The sequence below is a fragment of the Xenopus laevis genome, chromosome 1L, assembly GCF_017654675.1.
Source record: "Xenopus laevis strain J_2021 chromosome 1L, Xenopus_laevis_v10.1, whole genome shotgun sequence".
Taxonomy (NCBI): Eukaryota; Metazoa; Chordata; class Amphibia; order Anura; family Pipidae; genus Xenopus; species Xenopus laevis.
The window spans coordinates 39,041,555-39,059,812 of NC_054371.1; the positions used below are offsets into that span (position 1 = coordinate 39,041,555).

The 18,258-nt window shown below is 39.4% G+C and overlaps 1 protein-coding gene across 1 annotated transcript in view; it reads right to left on the reverse strand.

Moving 5' to 3' along the window:
• Positions 1 to 17,884, reverse strand: part of kctd8.L (potassium channel tetramerization domain containing 8 L homeolog) — a 55,874-nt gene extending 37,990 nt beyond the window's left edge. Inside the window, exon 1 of the mRNA XM_018268559.2 lies at positions 16,846 to 17,884. Within this exon, the coding sequence (XP_018124048.2) occupies positions 16,846 to 17,644 (799 nt within the window). The 5' untranslated portion in view covers positions 17,645 to 17,884. The remainder of the gene's footprint in view (positions 1 to 16,845) is intronic.
• Positions 17,885 to 18,258: the final 374 nt, after the last annotated feature.

Consider the following 18,258-nt stretch of genomic DNA (forward strand, 5'->3'; position numbering starts at 1 on the left):
AGTGACCCCCATTTGAAAGCTGGAAAGAGTCAGAAGAAGAAGGAAAATAATTAAAAAAGAAAAATAAAGAAAAAATGAAGGTCAATTGAAAAGTTGCTTAGCCATTCTATGCTATACTAAAAGTTAACTGAAAGGGGAAGCACCCCTTTAAAGTCTACGCCATATGGGTATTTATAGGAGTCATTGCCTCTAATTATTTTTAAAGAGACTTAAATATAGGACTAAGATAAAATATAGACCTAAAGCGCAAGCCACCATATGTAATAAAAGGCAGTAAGTTTGCACAGGAGCAGTAACTCATAGCAACCAATCAGCAGGCAGCATATACTGGTCACCTGTTTAAAAGCAAACATCTTATTGATTGCCATGGGTTACTGCTCCTGGGCAAACGTAGTGCCTTTTATTACATAACCCCCATTATCTATTAGTAACAATTTAATTCTCAAGTAATTCTGGTTAGCAAGTGGCGTAATGATGGTTCCACTAGAAGGTCCCCCTCCTCCCTTCAGCCGCCGCAGCTGGCAGCTCTTATATTGTGATTGACACTGGAAGATGTCAATATATCTGCTGTGTCTGAAGACAGGGAGCTGCTCACCAATGTTCATTAGCTCTCTATTTTATGATAGACATGCATTCCTGACATTTAAGGAAAGTGTGTGTCAGATTCACATTATTTCCCGAGAATCTCTTATTAGTTTGTACAGATAATATGTCATTAACTTTTCTCCATGCCAGGAAAGCAAACAGTGCAGAACATTTGCTTTTTTTTTAAATGTAGAACTTTCATACAATTTATCAGCACTCAACAAAGTGGTTATTAGTAGGATATTGTGATCAACAACTACCCCCCATCATAACGTGACCATAACCCACCTATTTACAACCCCCCCCACCAGACCAACAGTGAAAGCTGATGCCACCACTGCCATCATTGAAGTTGGGTCTTAGAGGTACAAATAGCTTCTATACTATGATCTCTTTCACAGTCTGTCCACTATCACCCTCACTCAATCCATGGGTAAACCAAAATGGTCTACCTCTTCACTACTGGTGGTTTTTTTAGCCATTATGTTTTATTTAATGGATTATTCTTAAAATGTTACTTTAAGTTTTGCTTCCAGTACTTCCTCTCCAATTGGCTCAACCACCAATAATACTCAACACATACTAGTGCAATCTTTATGAGTGGAGATCAATGTGCTCAACTGCAACAAAACACCTGTATATAATGGTAACAGCTGCCCATTATACTGAAAATTACCAAGTGTCTATATGAACAGCATCTTTTGTATAGGAGCCATTTTAAATAAACTGTTAAATTATTTAAATGTATATTTGGTGTTCTTCAAGTAAATAAGCCACAAAGCAAGAGTGCCAGAAGCATGTGGTTAGATTATTACGGTTGCATGGTCTGCATCTCTTGCTCAACAACCTTTTACTGAGCTACAGGAAAAATAATCCACTGTTAAAAGGCTTTGGCTCATCTATTAAGACAGTATTGACCTTTCTGCAGAATATGCTACTAAACAAAGTACATGCCTCCCAACATTCCTGATAAGAAAAGCAGGGCAGGATTTAGACCACACCAGTCATGGCTGGAAACCTTCCTGAAACACCCAAAAATTAACCACCCTTCAGGTATGCTTGTCCTTTTTTAGGTCTACAAGTCAGGACTGTCCCACCTAAAAGGAGACCATCTGGAAGGTTAACCAACAAAAAAGCAACAGTCAATGCAATAATATTTTAACTTCAATACAACATGAAGTGTCTCTGAAATGACAGATGCATCTTTTCTAATGAACAGAAGACCCTAAAGTACATGAGTTTTCAGAACTACATACCCATTGTCCATGTACCATGGAAATCGGTTGGGTCATCTTGGGTAGGTTTGTATGTGTCATCTGCTGTTATTGACGATTATTTGGATTGTCCAAATGGAACCATAGACAGGTACCTACATTGTACATGGCCTCTTTGTATGGTATCAGTCCATTTTGTCCACGGACCAGGTGGTTGAATACCATAAAATCTATGGCTGCCCTTAAGACAAGGCAGAATGATACAATTACAACATGCTGGTAAAGGGCACTAGGTGTTGATGGCTAATCTGAACGTAATGTACTACAATCATGGAGTTCAAATTTAAATGTTGACCATTCTTTATAAGAAGTTCGGATCTTTCATTTAGGAAAACATGAGGAAATACTAATAAAGGTATAGGATCCATTATCCAGAAAGCTCTGAATTACAGGAAGGTCATCTCCCATAGGTTCTTTTTTAATCAAATAATTAAAATTTTTGACAGTAGCATTTTAGTAGACTTAAGGTATGAAGATCCAAATTTGGAAAAACCCTTTGCTTACAACTGGCGCTTGCTGATTTGACTGTAAACTCCTAGTGGTTCTCTCCTACCAATGAACTGATTAGCAGACATTTTGTCTTGCTGTGCTGGTTACTCCCTGCCAGACAAACAGATGCTCAGCATCTTCCCATGCCAGCAATCTTTCACTCACAATAACAGCAATAGTCAGAAGTTAACAATTCTCTGGCAAGTTCTGCTTTGCTAAGAAAAATAAAAGTGTAGCGGCACTGTCTGGCCCAGTCCAAGAATTATTTTTAACCAATGCTTAACCGATGCTTGTTTTCTTTATTCTAGCTGCACTTGCAAGACCGGGAAAATGCGTTACCATTTAAATACAAATACTTATTTCTCAGTAGATGCTGTATCTTTAGTTATCTTTTTATCTTTGTAGGTGAGTTCAAGCAGGTCCATTCCTCAGTTTACACAGCAGATTCACCGAAGGTTTTTTTTTTTTAAAAAAATACTGTACATAGTATACCTGCAACACTAACATACTTTCACACTGTAAAATCAGAATTATGCAGAACTTGATGTATTTGGCATTTTACATTTTCTAATGAACACAGAGGTTCCTAGAAACTAGTCATTGGTTCTAATTATGGCCAGTGCTTCATGCAGCCAGACAAGCAATAAGGGAGCCTTTCCAAGACGCCATCAGTGCCATTCCAAAAAATTGATTCTGGCTTAATCCATGCCCACAAATCATGTTTGACTTACCAGTGTCTTCCTATACTCTGGTTCAAACAAACACCCTAATATCACTAAGCACGATATCATTGCTCTGAACAATGCTCACATTGATGTGCAAAATGCTCGTTTGCTATGGATCGCATAAAATAACCCTTTCCTCTAGATTTTGACACTGCACCATAGTTTCCCCTGCTCCTGCCCTTTTTGGCATCTTTTGTGGATCTTGTTGTATCTTGTTGCCTGTCCACAACTACAACTTTGTCTCACCCCAGTCTGTAGCTCGTCAGTTGCTAGTCTGAAGTGAGTGGGCTCCCTGTTGGTACCACCACAGAAAGTCCCTGGCATTAGTGAGGACCAATGCTAGCAGGGGTTACCTTGCTCAACGGAAGAATAAGACAAGTGCCAGTTCTCCACTCCAAGTTATACCCTTACAAAACGTTACACAGAGTGGGTTGTATCCAAAAACTTGGATTAGCACTGCTTTCTTGAGAACTGAGGTCCTGATTTATATTCTGCCATGGGCAATATCGGTAAGGAATATGTATGTTTTCTCTATGTCTGTGCAGGTTCCTCCCACTCTCCAAAAACATGCAGGCAGGTTAATGCTCCTGTTGAAATTAATCTGTGTGTGTGTGTAATAGCCATTGGACCAGAGACTGGTGTGAATAATGAAAAATACCTGTAAAGCAGTTCATAAACATGTTGCTGCACTAAAATAAAATCAGATACTTCAAGAATATTTACTAAAACTTGTTGACAATAATACACTAAATAGATTTCTCTTTGCTATATAAAAATATACATATATATATATATATCTGGACGAGCAGGAACGCACGACCATGAATGCTGCAAGGGCCGGGTGCCAGACTGTAAACACATACAAAATCCCTCCAATGTCGGCACTCCAGAATCAGTCACGCTTGAGTCAGAAGATCAATATCATAAAGGTTTATTAGGATAGACCAACGTTTCGATACCACACAGGTATCTTCGTCAGGGTCTGACGAAGATACCTGTGTGGTATCGAAACGTTGGTCTATCCTAATAAACCTTTATGATATTGATCTTCTGACTCAAGCGTGACTGATTCTGGAGTGCCGACATTGGAGGGATTATATATATATATATATATATATATATATATATATATATATATATATATATATATATATATATATATATATATATATATATATATATATATATATATATATTTGCTATATAAATATATAGGGAGTATGAAACATTTACCAATGCATGTGTGTCAATAAACAGAGTTTATTTTATATAGTTATTTTCAAAACAGCATTATGAGTACATTGTCAAAATGTGCTTTGAAAATGTAGATAAAAATTGTCACCAAAAAAAATCAAATCTGCGAGCATTGTCAAATATCTGGATGTAACAAACTGGAGCCATAATTATATTGCCAATTATGTATTTTGCTACTGAAAGGCAGAAAAAGCTTTCAATCATTCATAATTGCTTTGATGAATATGGGAACATTTATCAGAGGTATGAATTATGTCAACGCACTTATCGAGGTGGTAAAATGTGACAAGCACTTCAGGAAGAACACGTAGGAACGGATGGAACCTGAAGAATAAACTAGCGCTAAATGAAAGCACATTATAATCACAATAGACCTGAATGAGCAGAGGAACGCAACTATAAATATATGTTGTAATTAATAAATCCTGTTTGAAATGAAGTCAATAAAATGTATGGAATAGAGCTAAAAAGCTAGTAGATTCTACTGCTGTAGACTGCACCAGATACCGACAGAATTGTCCATTATAGAGGAGGCCACCACCTAAAAACCCATTACCTTTTTGAGTGATCTTTGTTCCACAAGAAATTTTGGATTTCCATTATCCAGTATCTATATAGGATGGGCGTGAACACACAACCAATTGTTATTAACTGAATCCTTTTGTGCTGGGTTTGGTGCCAATACATGGAAGCAATTTCAGGTGGTGCTAGTCTTGTTCCATGGGTGTTCTCCCTTTTCTAAGATATATGCCAATTACCTAGCTGACATGGCATATATCACCAGTGGGCAGATGCTTCCGAGAGATGGACTAACTAGTGGCTTTGGTCTTCAATGACCCAATCATAATTAAGCTTTATTCGAATGCAGTGATTATGTGAGGTAAACTCACCCTGGTGGTCTAGTGGGCCGCTGCTCTGCTTCTTCCTAATGCTGGCTTCCCATGGCGCGCGCGGCGCATACTTCCTCTTCTTAAAGACGCAGTGACGCTGGCATGTGATGTCAGAACGCAATGGCGCCAAATTCAAACTGTATTTAAAGGGACTTTAATACTGTGTTCATTGCCTGTTCTTAGGTTCATCTCTGAGAGTTCCTGGGTGCTAATCCTGTTTGTTTTCTGTATCTGATTCCTGTTTTGACCCCTGCCTGCCTGACTAATCTGACTTCTCTGATTCTGACCCCTGCCTGGTAAACCGACAATTCTGAAATCCGTATTCCGACCTGTGGCTGTCTGACTCTTATGACTGATATCCTGGTTTTGACCCTAGCCTGTCTGATTTCGTCTGAATTCTGCCTGCACTGACCTGGCCTGGTTTGACTACATTTTCTGTCTGCTTCTTGAGCTGTGACCTTCTGCCCAAAAGACTTTGCTAACGATCGTGCCCCTCTGCTCATCCAGAACCCTTAGTTTGGCTCCTCTTTTAATAAGACCTGGCGGCATCCAATTAGCCGAGGGCTCCTCCCGAGTTGAAAGTCGGAAGCAAGAGCCGAGACCAGGGAGCCTAGCATTGGTTCTGGATTCTGGGTAGGGATGTAGCGAACTGCCGAGTATGTGTTCGCGAACGCCGTTCGCGAACACCGGCAAAAAATGCGAACAGTTCGCGAACAGTTCGCGAACTTCGAACATCCGAAAATCGTTCGATTCGAACGTTCGAAGGATTTTAATCGAACGATCGAAGCCATTCGATCGAATGATTTCATTCAATCCAATGGCTTCGAACGAAAATCGTTCGATTTTAGCGATCGAATGGTCGAACGATTTTGACGCGAACGCCTATTGGCGAACGTCGCGCGACGTTCGCGAACTTGCGGCGGACGCAAACAGTCGAAGTTCGCGCAAACTAGTTCGCCGGCGAACAGTTCGCTACATCCCTAATTCTGGGTGCCAATCGTGACAGATTACTTGACTGATGCCAAAGAATAAGTATTAGACATGCACTAATTGGTATCTGCTGAATGCCTTCCTGACTATTAGCAACATTTTCCTGACAGTAAAGAACGTTGAAATCATGGGAATTTTATAGTCCCATGACATTAATTTTGTTTTGGCTGAACATTAAAGGGGTCATTTACAGAGACTATGGATTCAAATGCAGTAGCACTAGGGGGTGCAGAGTGCGACAGACCTCACATTCTTTTAGAATGACCACTCAAATGCTTGCTAAGTGGGTCAGACTATGGTTCCAGTGCTGCCAAACTGGGCTGCCAAATCAGTGGTCCTCACACTCCCTCAGGGACCCCCAGGCATTACTTGATGCCACAACTCTCCTCCTCCTCCCTCCCTGCACATACATTTAATTTCAGTCCTTTATGGCCATAATTGGGGGAGGTCAGGGGAGTAAGGCAAGAGCACACAGTCTGTAGCAGGGTGTGGTTCTGGGTCTGCAGGGCCCACAGGTTTTTTTCTGGTATCATGCTGGCCCAGTCCTACCCTGGTTTGGGGTTTCTGTATAAGAACCCTTTAGTTTATAGCTAAAACAGAATTGAAGCCTTCATATCATGTGAAAATGAGTTCAGTGTTTACCAAGTTATTAACACATTCTTGACTGACAGGAAAATGTTGCTGATAGTATTTATTCAATTAACACATTTAATCAGAGCATTTACCCCTTTGATCATTGAGCTCAGCGGTTCTAACAGTCTACTGAAACTTTAATCCCCAAAGTTTCAGCCTTACCATACAACAGTTAATATGTCCTTACAGCAAGACCAGCATCTCTAATAATCATAAATCAGCACATGTTTTTAGCCGTCAGCAATTTGACAGGTTCCATTCATGCTGTAAGTATTATTGCAGAGATATAATTACCTGCTCCCACAAAAAAAAAATAATCTTTTTTCTTTTATCCTTTAGCTTTGTCTACTCTAAAACTTTTTCCCCTACTCTTTGAAAGTTCAGACAATTTTCTGTTCCTGTTCCGTTTAGGCAGTATGAAAGTGATTTCTCAAACTCCACCCATTGCCATTAGACAACAATATACCTTGCGTGACTAATACACTACTATTATCAATACACAGTTGGGTTCCAAGTATCGCTCTGAGTTAACAGATATTCCAACCTGCACAACAATGAGGCTCTGCAAAGAGATCTTTATAGCGATAAAGGAACATGTTCAAAATAAAACAAGGTGTTGAAAGCAATTACAATAGTCTTTTCATTTCAGATAATCGTTCCTTGCATATATTCAGGATATCCTTTTCTTTGCTTAGTAGCGGCATTTTGATGTATGCAAAAATCACACTGGAATGCCAGTTAGGGTATTCCTTGCATATTTCAATATACAGTATGTTACAACCTCATGTTGTGGTATGAAGAAGTGTTGTTAGTTTTGCATTATGATCATGACATTGGGATAAAGGTTGTCAGCTCTTAGTTTCAGTGTACAGGTCCAAGCTGCAGAAATTCATGGGGTTTCCTCCCAAGCACTTGCATTTGAATTTAAAAATGAGCCTAGAAATCCACCCTCAACTTCTTGTTCTATCAAGTTTCAGATGTGCTTTACATGTCAGGTTTTCCATGTACCCATCTTCCAATTGAATCCTACAAATAGCCAGGGAGCAGTCTAAAAGTACACCAGCATCATGTGGTTTAAATATTAGGGGTAATGATGAGTGAATCTGTCCCATTTTGCCCAAAAAAACTGCAAAGCAGCAAAAACTTGCGAAACGCATTGATGTTGCAGCATTTTTTTCACACAATATGCATTGAAATCAATGTCTTTTTATTGCTGTATTTTTACTAGTTCTTCTAGTTTCTACTAGTTTGCTGCCTGTACCAACCTTTGCCTGTTACTGACCATTCTCTCGGATCCTGACTTTGTACTTTGTTACTGGTTTTGACCCTGGCCTATCTCTCAACTACTCTTCCTCTTTCCTCTTCCTTCCTGTCATACGTTGCAGTTCCCTTGTCCGCCTAGAGCTCTCACCTTGGTTCTTTCACTTTAAGACCTGGTGGCATCCCAAAGTAAAAGGCAGCTGTTATAGGCAGAAGTTTTTTCTGGGTTTTGGGATATCAAATGTGACATGCAGCTTCTGTATATTATTATGAAAATGGTTTATTTACATGAAGCAGGATTTTACATATGAGCTGTTTTATGCAATATCTTTTTATAGAGACCTACATTGTTTGGGGCGTATAGTTTTCCTTTAAGGACATGGTTTGTGCCCCCTTTTGTTCTTGTACTTGAATCCAAGGAACTTGTAAATTACCCCTAATATGTAAAAGCACAATATTTATTGATATATACATGCCACTTTGACAAGATTCTATGTTTGGTTGCTTATTATTAAATGATTTGTTGGCTGAGTTTTAAATGTTAGCCGAGTTGGTATCAGCACATTTAGTTCTTCTTTTAAAGATGGTAGGTGTGTTCCTTTCTAAAAAAAAAGTTGGAGTAAGAATATTGGAGGGAAGAACAAATTCATTTAAGACAAAGTTTACAATTATACAACAAAAACATTAAGGGGCAGATTTATCAAGGGTCGAAGTGAATTCGAGGGAATTTTTGAAGTAAAAAAATTCAAAATTCAAAGTAATTTTTTTGGATACTTCGACCATCGAATAGGATACTACAACTTCGAATTCGATTAGAAGTAAAATTGTTTGAATATTCAACCATTCGATAACCGAAGTACTGTCTCTTTAAAAAAACTTTGACTTCAATACTTCGCCAAATTAATTTTGAAGTCGAAGAAAAATCGTTCGAACGATTTTACTTCGACCGCAAATGGCCAAATTTGATGTAAAAAAACTTCGACTTCGATATTCAAAGTTGAAGTATTCCAATTCGATGGTCGAATTTTGAAGCTTTTTCTACTTCGAAATTCGACCCTTGATAAATCTGCCCCCAAAACCTGTGCACCTATATTGTAAATGTAATAGTTATTAACATTAATTTAAAATAAAAAACACAATCATTCTTAGCATGCCATGGTCAAGGATATTATTTATAATTCTATATGTAAACATTTTACATTGAGGGTAAACCTAAAAAAGCAGCCACTTTTACACACATAATCCCAGAGTTAATTAATACCTATGCCCATACACTGTATTCCCTTTTTAAAGGAGAGCTATTACGAACGTGAAAATTTAATACAAGCCTCCCCACACTGAAATAAGACATTTTCTAAATATAATTAAAGGGGAACTCCACAAAAACATAACTTAAGCTTTTTAAAAAGTAAACATAATTTCAAGCAACTTTGAAATATAAATCAATTCAAAAATATGCAGACTTTTCATGATTTGTAATGGTTTCTGACAGGTCCTTAAGCCTAGCCCCCTGCTCTTCTGCTGATCTTTCTGACTACTTTGCTGAGCTGGATGACTACTGTTACTGTGTATCAGCAGCCAGCTGTCCAAATCCCACTATTTCAATAAGGAACAGAACATCACAGTGCAATGCATTGTGGGCTATGTAATTTCTGTATGTTGTAAGTTGTTACAATTTGTTTTAGTCCCTCATTCCCTGCCAGGATTTCAAATGATGCAGAAAGAGAAGAACTGTTAAACAGCTGGATTTCAGCATAGAAAATGGCATTTATTGACACTTTTTGAAGAAACTGGAAACTGTGATAGGTATATTAGGGGTAGGGGCGATTCTTGCTATTATGCCGCCTGAGGCGGCCTTCTTTTGCCGCCCCCACCCCTCCCCATGGCACTAACCTTTACAGCGCCAGAGAGGGCAGGGGCGGTCCGCGACGCTTAGTGCAGAGAGCGCAATAGCGCTCTCTGCTCTAGAAGAGCCGAATTTCCGGTTTGAAAACTGGAAATTTGGCTCTTAGTTACCAGGAGCGGCATTTTTGCCTCCCCTGGCAACCAGGGGGGTGCTGCCACCTGAGGCGAGTGTCTCAACTCGCCTCATTGGAGGAGCGCCCCTAATTAGGGGTTTCTGTGTTATGTGGGCCTCTTTATCAAATTTTGGTTGTCAGATTTCATTGATAGGTCAAATATAGCCTTTGGGGGGACTTCATTGCCTAGAATATGTATTATATATTAAACGATATATTGATTACAGTATATAGTTGGTGCCAATTGGTGCCAATAGTTTCCCATTTCAGTGTGTTAAATCTTATATTACATGTTCATTTTCATGATAGCTTCCCTTTAAGGAAAACTCGTTTACCTTTTACATTTAAAGTGGCCAGCAATGAACGTAAATAAGATAATGACTACAGAAAATACATAAATGTGTACTATTATATAAATAAGCGGTGTGTATGTTTTAAAAAAAAAAAAATATATATATACTCTGATGAAGATTCTGGATGCTTGTTTGTTCTAGGAACTGAGAGAATACAAGATCACTTGCACTTATACATGATTCCACTGGAATACTGAGGTCAGGAAGTTTTTCTATTTCTTGTTCTTCTCTGGTATAAATAGATTTCTTCAGATTTTTTTTTCCCACTAAAAGTGTTAGATAAATTATATATGAATGAAAGGTTGAACTTGATGGACTTATTCACTTAGGCTTAATGGCCATGTTACTTTAATAACGGTACTGCGTTACCGCTTCACCATGGCAACATGCTACATGCAAAGGAAAATAATGAATATTTTATCATTATTACTAGTATAGTATAGACCTGGTTAATATGTAAAGCATGCTATATGAAATTAAATATTGCTTATGTTATTATTTGTACCAACAGCCCAGTTACTTCCCAAACAATAGATAGTAGAAAAAAAATATCAGGGCAAAATGCTGAATTGCTTTTTAGCATCATTTATGCAACCTAAGTGCTGATTTATTGTAAGAGTAAACCATGAAAGCTGCTGATATATGAAGAAAATATACAGGTATGAGGCAAAAGCTTCTTTTTATTTTCCAGAGTTATTTGCAGGTCTTAAATGTGGCAGTTAACTATTTCATTCTCCATAATTACAGCTGTTGTCTGGGGTATTGCCAACCACCCCGTCCAACGTCTTTCATGGAGTTCAGTCTTCCAAGCCAAGTTCCAAGATCTGGCCCAGAGCATACAGTAATTCATGCTGCTGTTGTCAATGCGATGAAGCTCACAGAATCCTTTGTGTATAATCATATTGCTCAATAGTGTCCTCTTTTTTAATGGGTCTCTTGCTCCTCTACCTTTTAGTATTAGCCTTCAGTGCAACATAATTGAAATTAAGAGTAGGATAGTCAGACGAATAAGTGAATGGGTTTGTCAAGCTGTTATTTATGGGAGATGTTTTGTGAACAGCATAAACGAACCAGAGTTATTAGAAATGTACCTGTCCTTCTGTTGCAATAGGAAGACTATACTACAGTGCCACAAGGTTCTAAATGCCCCTGTTATTATGCCATGGGATTCCATTGGCACACAGGGTGGGCGAATGGACACAAATGTTATTCTAGGGCATGCAGGCCCAGATTTATGGCAAGATCCCAAAAGCCCGGGCCTAAGGAGGCACATTTTTAGGGGCATCATGCCACCCAACCACATCTGTATTTCCTGGTTCCTACAGGACACCCAGAGCACTGGAACTTGAGTGAGATGCAGGGGAAGCAGAGGAACCAACCAGAATGGGTGAGAGCATAACATGCGCATGCGTGTGTTGGGGGGAGAGGACGCATGAGGCCTAGAGGCAAATCATTTGGAAATCTGACGCCGGGGGGCATTGTTCTATACGAGCGCTGAAAAACATCCCTGCCACCCTGCAAAACTGGTGAGACTGCAAGGTCAAGTGACAAAGCTGTCCATTCTATATTGTAACCACAATCACTTTTGAATCATGGACCTCCCATAATTGGTAAATTGCAGGCTTGAATAAGATGGATTTGTTACACATCCTATATGACTAGAGAAATACTTTCCCTTCTGACTATCAGGTAAGTTTCCCAAGCCTTTAGTTTTTCCAAAAATGTTCTATAACTGTCTACCTTCTTGACTTTCCTTACCTTTCTTGACTAACAGCTCAAATACATTTGTTTTCACACCATTATCATAGAGTATTGTAGTCGTACATTTTACACTTCCTTTTACTGTTCTTTATAGTACTCTCTTCAATTTGTCCTTAATGGATCATTTTAGGTACAAACTGTGTTTTCTCTGTAAATCTTCTTTTCCCTTATATATCTTCCTGCATCACAAACAGACATTCATTAGGTGTCATCTAAAACTACACATTCTCTAGAACCGTTCTATATTTCTATTTTTATTATATATAAAATGTTTCTTTGACATCCAATAGAGAGCACAGATGACCATTCCATTGGGCTCTGTGCTACAGCATATTATTACCCGTGCTTTCTCCTCTTTTTCAATGTAGAATGAGAACAGTGTGAAACTACCTGCTGCCTTCTCCCCAGATGACCACATAACGGACACAGCAAATCATGTTGTTTTGTGGCATATAACTGATTTCTAAGATGTTGAGAATTATATGAGTGATGATGGAAAGTGATGTGATGATGGAAAGTTTGGATTCAAGCCTTTCATCAAAAAAAGTACTTTACAAAAAGAAGAAAGAAGTCTTTGTTTCTTATACACCATCTTTATCAAAAATAAAGGTTCCATAGAACTCTTTTTAACTAAATGCCTGTGGGCTTTCCAGTAATTATTTCACAGCAGTTTACAGAGATTATACATCATTCATCAGTGCCTTTGACAAAGCCCGACCACTACGGGCGAAACGCACTTCAGGCGCATTTTAGCAAACGGTTAGGCAGGGAGGTGCACACAGACCTTTTCATAGGTACAGCTTACGCCACTGAACTGGCAGGGTTGCTATGCGAGAGAAGGGGTTGGTGATTGACAGCGATTGAATGGGTAGACCAGATAACGGGCTCTTATAACCGACTGATTGCACCTTGATACAGGAGCGCTTTACAGCTTTTGGGCAAATTTTCAGCGCATATCCTTCTGGCGCTTAGTCACCTAGTCCCTTACACGCAACCAGGAGGGGTGCAATGTGGGTAAAGGGGTGGTCGACCGACTGCGCTCTAAAGGGATATCCCTAGGCTATTACAGCACTGGGTTTATATATCGCTTGGACTGGTGTAAACCTACAAGGTGGGTCTGACACCATTCTGAAAAAGGAGGTGACTAATCACACTTTAATGGTTACTGTTTGTACTAGTGTAAACCTATTAGGTGGGTCTAAGACCCATTCTGAAAAAGAACTATTCACACTTTAATGCCGATATCCTTAGGCTAACTCAGCAGCCATTCTGTGTACTGTGTGTACTGATGTAAACCTATTAGACAGTCTGAGACCCATTCTTAACATCATAGATATAGATCACTAACCCCTTATCTATGGTCCTTCCATCTCCCTGTTCTTCCCCTCATTTTAATGCTTTTTCTAGATTTGTATGCTTATTTAGTGAAAGTTATGTTTTAAGTTCTACTGAGTGATGTGATTGTGAAATTATGAGGTCATACCCACATGGTATAACATGTGCCAGAAGCAAAATGATGTGTGGATGTGCCATTATCATATCATGGAGATTCCATTGGAACACAGGGTGGTTTTCCGTGAATTACTGCCCTCCATCAATGGAACACTGTAATCACCTAGGTATTAGCTCAATACCCACCTATTGATGGGTCACATTACAGGGTAGAGGCAAAATATCCCCCTCCAGTCCAGTATATTACTTTTAATGCACTGTAAAAAGTGACAAAGACATACAATTTTCTAGCCCAATTCTTATACAATACCTGCATTACAAGCAGGGAAGAAGCAATGTGTGAAAAACAGTGTAGGAACTGGCACGAGTATTGTAAAGCTACCACAACTATAGAAGATATTAACCAGTAGGCAGCAGCAAGATTTTATAGGATGTTATTCCTACTAAATCCATTGCAGTGTACGGTTTAAATCCAGTAACTCATGAATAAATACTGATATATTTTGCTCTTCCAGAACCATTACATAAGCAATAAAACCCCAAGGAAACTTTGGTGCAGAAACAAACCCTAATAAATAGGCATTTCATTTTACATCAAGTTTTACACTTTTTTTAGTAACATTATATACAGGTATGGGACCTGTTATCTAGAATGCTCTGGACCTGGGGCTTTCCGGATAAGGGATCTTTCCCTAATTTGGATCTCCAAATTACACTTTTTTTTTTGTAACATTATATACAGGTATGGGACCTGTTATCCAGAATGCTCTGGACCTGGGGCTTTCCGGATAAGGAATCTTTCCCTAATTTGGATCTCCATACCATAAGTCTACTAAAAGATAGTTTATACATGAGTTAACCCCAGTAAGATGGTTTTGCATCCAATAAGGATTAATTATATCTTAGTTTGGACCACGTACAAGGTACTGTTTTATTCTTACAGAGAAAAAAAAATAATTTTTAAAATAATCCTATGCTTAAATGGAATCTATTGGAGATGGCCATTCTGTAATTCAGAGGTTTCTGGATAATGGGTTTCAGGATAACCGATCCCATACCTGTACACACATTTCAATATGCATTTAAGTGTACATGCCATTATTATTTCAAGTATATATATACATGAGCGATTGAAAGGGGGCATTGCCTCAAGTATTACTCCACACCAAATTAACTTCAAACTTATTTTTGACAAATATGCCCCATATACAAAATAATTCAGACAAGCAGCAATATGCAAATCATTCTTATATAGACTTATTTCACTTATGTGTAAACAGGAACGAGTGCAGCAACGATGTTGATGCTTTGGGAGCTGTCCTCATCTGTAGTGCTGAAAGAAATCCTTTTAAAGCCAGATAAATATGATTGCTATGAGCTGTATCTTGTTTGACTTGCTCCCAATTACACCACTTTTATTTCCAAATACCGAACTCAGGAATTTTCATTTCAGCGATATGCATTAGTTACAAAGGAAGGGTTATTATCTCAACCCCCCAGTACTCTTTTACAGAAACTATGCACAGAGAAAAAGCACAGCTCTGGCACACCACAAACACAATTATTCTAGTCAAAGCCGTCATGGTAAGCTTGGAATGACATTAGAATGTTTAAGCTGACTATAGACACAGACAGAAAATTCTTCTAAAGACTCTCCTGTTTCTCTCCCAGCTGAGCTACCATTAAATGCAATTATCCCAGGGCCATTTTCCTACATTACACATTTACTGAAATTTCAAAAGGTTTGTATTTCCATCAGATGTTGCCTTCAGTTATAGCACAGCACCAATATGCCATGTGGAAAAGAACCTGGAAGACTTCAAATACGTAATGTGGACATCCAGTTCAATGAATATTAATAGGAACTCTTTTTTTTTGTAAATGAACACTATAATAGTATTTGGTTTGGTAGTGATTTCTAAGCATAAAATGAAACTGGGGCCAGAAGACGGATGTCAACCCTTATCAAACCGGCAGGATATACTGTACATAATTCAGGGAGCTATTTTCAGTCCCTAAATGGGATGATGGGAGTTGCAGACGACGACCTGCAGGTTCAATGGAAATATCTGATAATTGTTACACCTTATCATTTGCCTTTGTACCTTTATCTATGTTGGCCCCAAGTTCCCCTGTGGAGCTTAGGTCCAGGAATAATGTCCAGTCTTCCATAACCGTAAGGGTAAGGACACACGCTGCTATTTCGGGCCCAGCGACTTCTTCTTCGGGCAACTAATCTCCCCAAACTGCCTCCCTGCCGGCTAGGAAATAAATCGCCAGCGGGATGGCACTCAGAGAACTTCGTTTGCCGAAGTCACCTCACGAGGAAAATTCAGGTAACTTCGGAAAGCCGAAGCGATCCGACTGCCATCTCACAGGCGATTTCGATTCTAGCCAATGGGAAGGCAGTTCGGGGAGATTAGTCGCCCGAAGAAGAAAATATTTGTAGCTGGGCAACTAATCTCCCAAAATAGCAGTGAGTGCCCTGGCCCTAAACCATTCCTGTTCCAGGATTATTTTTAAAGCCATAACTTTTTCTCCTCAGTTAAAGATTCTGGTAGGAAAGACAAAGGGTGCCTGGGAATGCTTAATGTTTCATTGCAGGTTAAGATCAAATGGAATGTAGATGTCTTCAAAGCAAATGTATGACTATATGAACGAGTGCATGGCACTGTATGTGCTGAGGGATCAGTTAATTGGTGCATGAAGACAGATAAGCTCTTAAGGGACAAGTAAGAGAAACTGGTTAAATCAAACTGATGGATGAGTTATGCTGCCTTTCTGTATGCATTGTTATATGAATATACAACAAGCCGCAAGAAGGATGGTAGATGAAGCTGACTACGTTTAGTAAAGGTGTGCAGATGCCCATGGCCACACAAAGTAATATTTAAAGAGCACTGGGCATGTAACTCCATTATTTCTTACAATTAAGAGATTTGCAGCCGGAGCAAATTTCATGAATTTTAAGGCTAAGGAATGCCTTGTAGGCTTTTCTGCTACGCAGCGTGTGCATAAACTTATAATACAATTATTTAACTGGACCTGTGAAACAATCCATTAAGGAATATAGCAAGTTAAGTACCCTGAGGCTACCAAAGTCTCAATTTGCATTGATAGCTGTGCAGTGTTATAGAATAAAATAATCAGAGGCAACTTACTGTAGAAGATGTATTCTGTGTAGCTGCTCCAGATTTTGTCATCCCTGTACTGGTTAACGAACGCTGCTGTTCCCGTAGAGTTACAGGCTACCATGTGAAATCCAGCTTCTGAAAGCCTGTCAAAGGCTTGCTCTAGGTAGGTAAATTTCAGATAAAACCTAGAAGTGTACTTCTCCGGGGGGCGGTCAGGATCCCTACTTTCATTCAAAGTATCTCCGAAAACTTCTTTGGCTAAAGCTATCCTTCCACAAACCATAATCCTGGCGACCCTCCTGAATTTGGCATCGGCTTGATTATCTCTGACCATCGTATAGGAACCTCTGTAACCTATCGTGATAAAGCCTGACTTCTTGTCTAGTGCTGCTGTCCTCACCAGATCACTACTCTGGGAACTGTCCTCTATATCACTCTGGCAGCCTTCATCATTCAGAGAGCTTTGCTTGGTAACCTTGGGCATGAGTAACTTCACCAGGTCTCCAAGCTGAAAGTACTCTGCCTCTCTTAGAAGTCGTTCTTTCTCCGGGAAGTGATCAGGCAAAGAGAGTTGCTTGTCTCTCAGAAAGTCCAAGATATACCTGAAGAGGAACCCATCACGGTCAATGAAGAAGCGTGCTCTGTTGTCCCTTGGCAATTCTTTTACATTGTTCCTATGAAACATGCTGTACAAGGTGCTATCTGGTACACTCGTCAGTGTGGTGTGCTTAGTGACATAAACTTGTCCACCCACATTCAGTTCGATGACATCTGGAAAGGGATACGACATCTCGCTGATGGGTAGTATTGTCTCTTTCACAGCCATCTTTCCAGTTAAAAACAAAAGAGATTTTTTTGGTAGAAAGTAGAGAAAGCGGAGCTACTGTTTCAGTAGAAATATTAACTAAGAGGGAGAATTAGGTGCTACATCCATACATTATTTCTATAGTGGATCAGAGACTTTAAAGCAAAGGCAGAAGTGAGCAATGATGAGCTGCAGGACTAGGGGTAGAAGTAGCAGCAGCAGCAGCTGCAGAGTGGTGCTGAAGTACAGTATGTAACCTGAAGAGATCTATAGCAGGACAGCCTCTGAAGGAGGGGGCTTGCTGATGTGTAGGAGCTCTGCTGGGTCCTGATGCACAGCAGCTGTGAAGCTTCTCCATGTGCTCAGACGGAATACTTTGTGATGCCTCACTAGATATATACCCACTTAAAGTACATGTCATATTATTCCCTCCAGTGTCACATCCTCAAATGTCACGTATGTCATCTCATTGGAGTCATTTCAATCACCGGGTAGTATGTCTTCTTCTACTGCTCGCTCGCAGTTTTCAGAGTTAACGCTTCCAGCTCCCGAATAAAGTTTGACATGGCCTAATTTATAATTGGGAGACCTGTCTGAAAGAGTCAACAAACAGGACAGTTATAAGGTTAAATAGC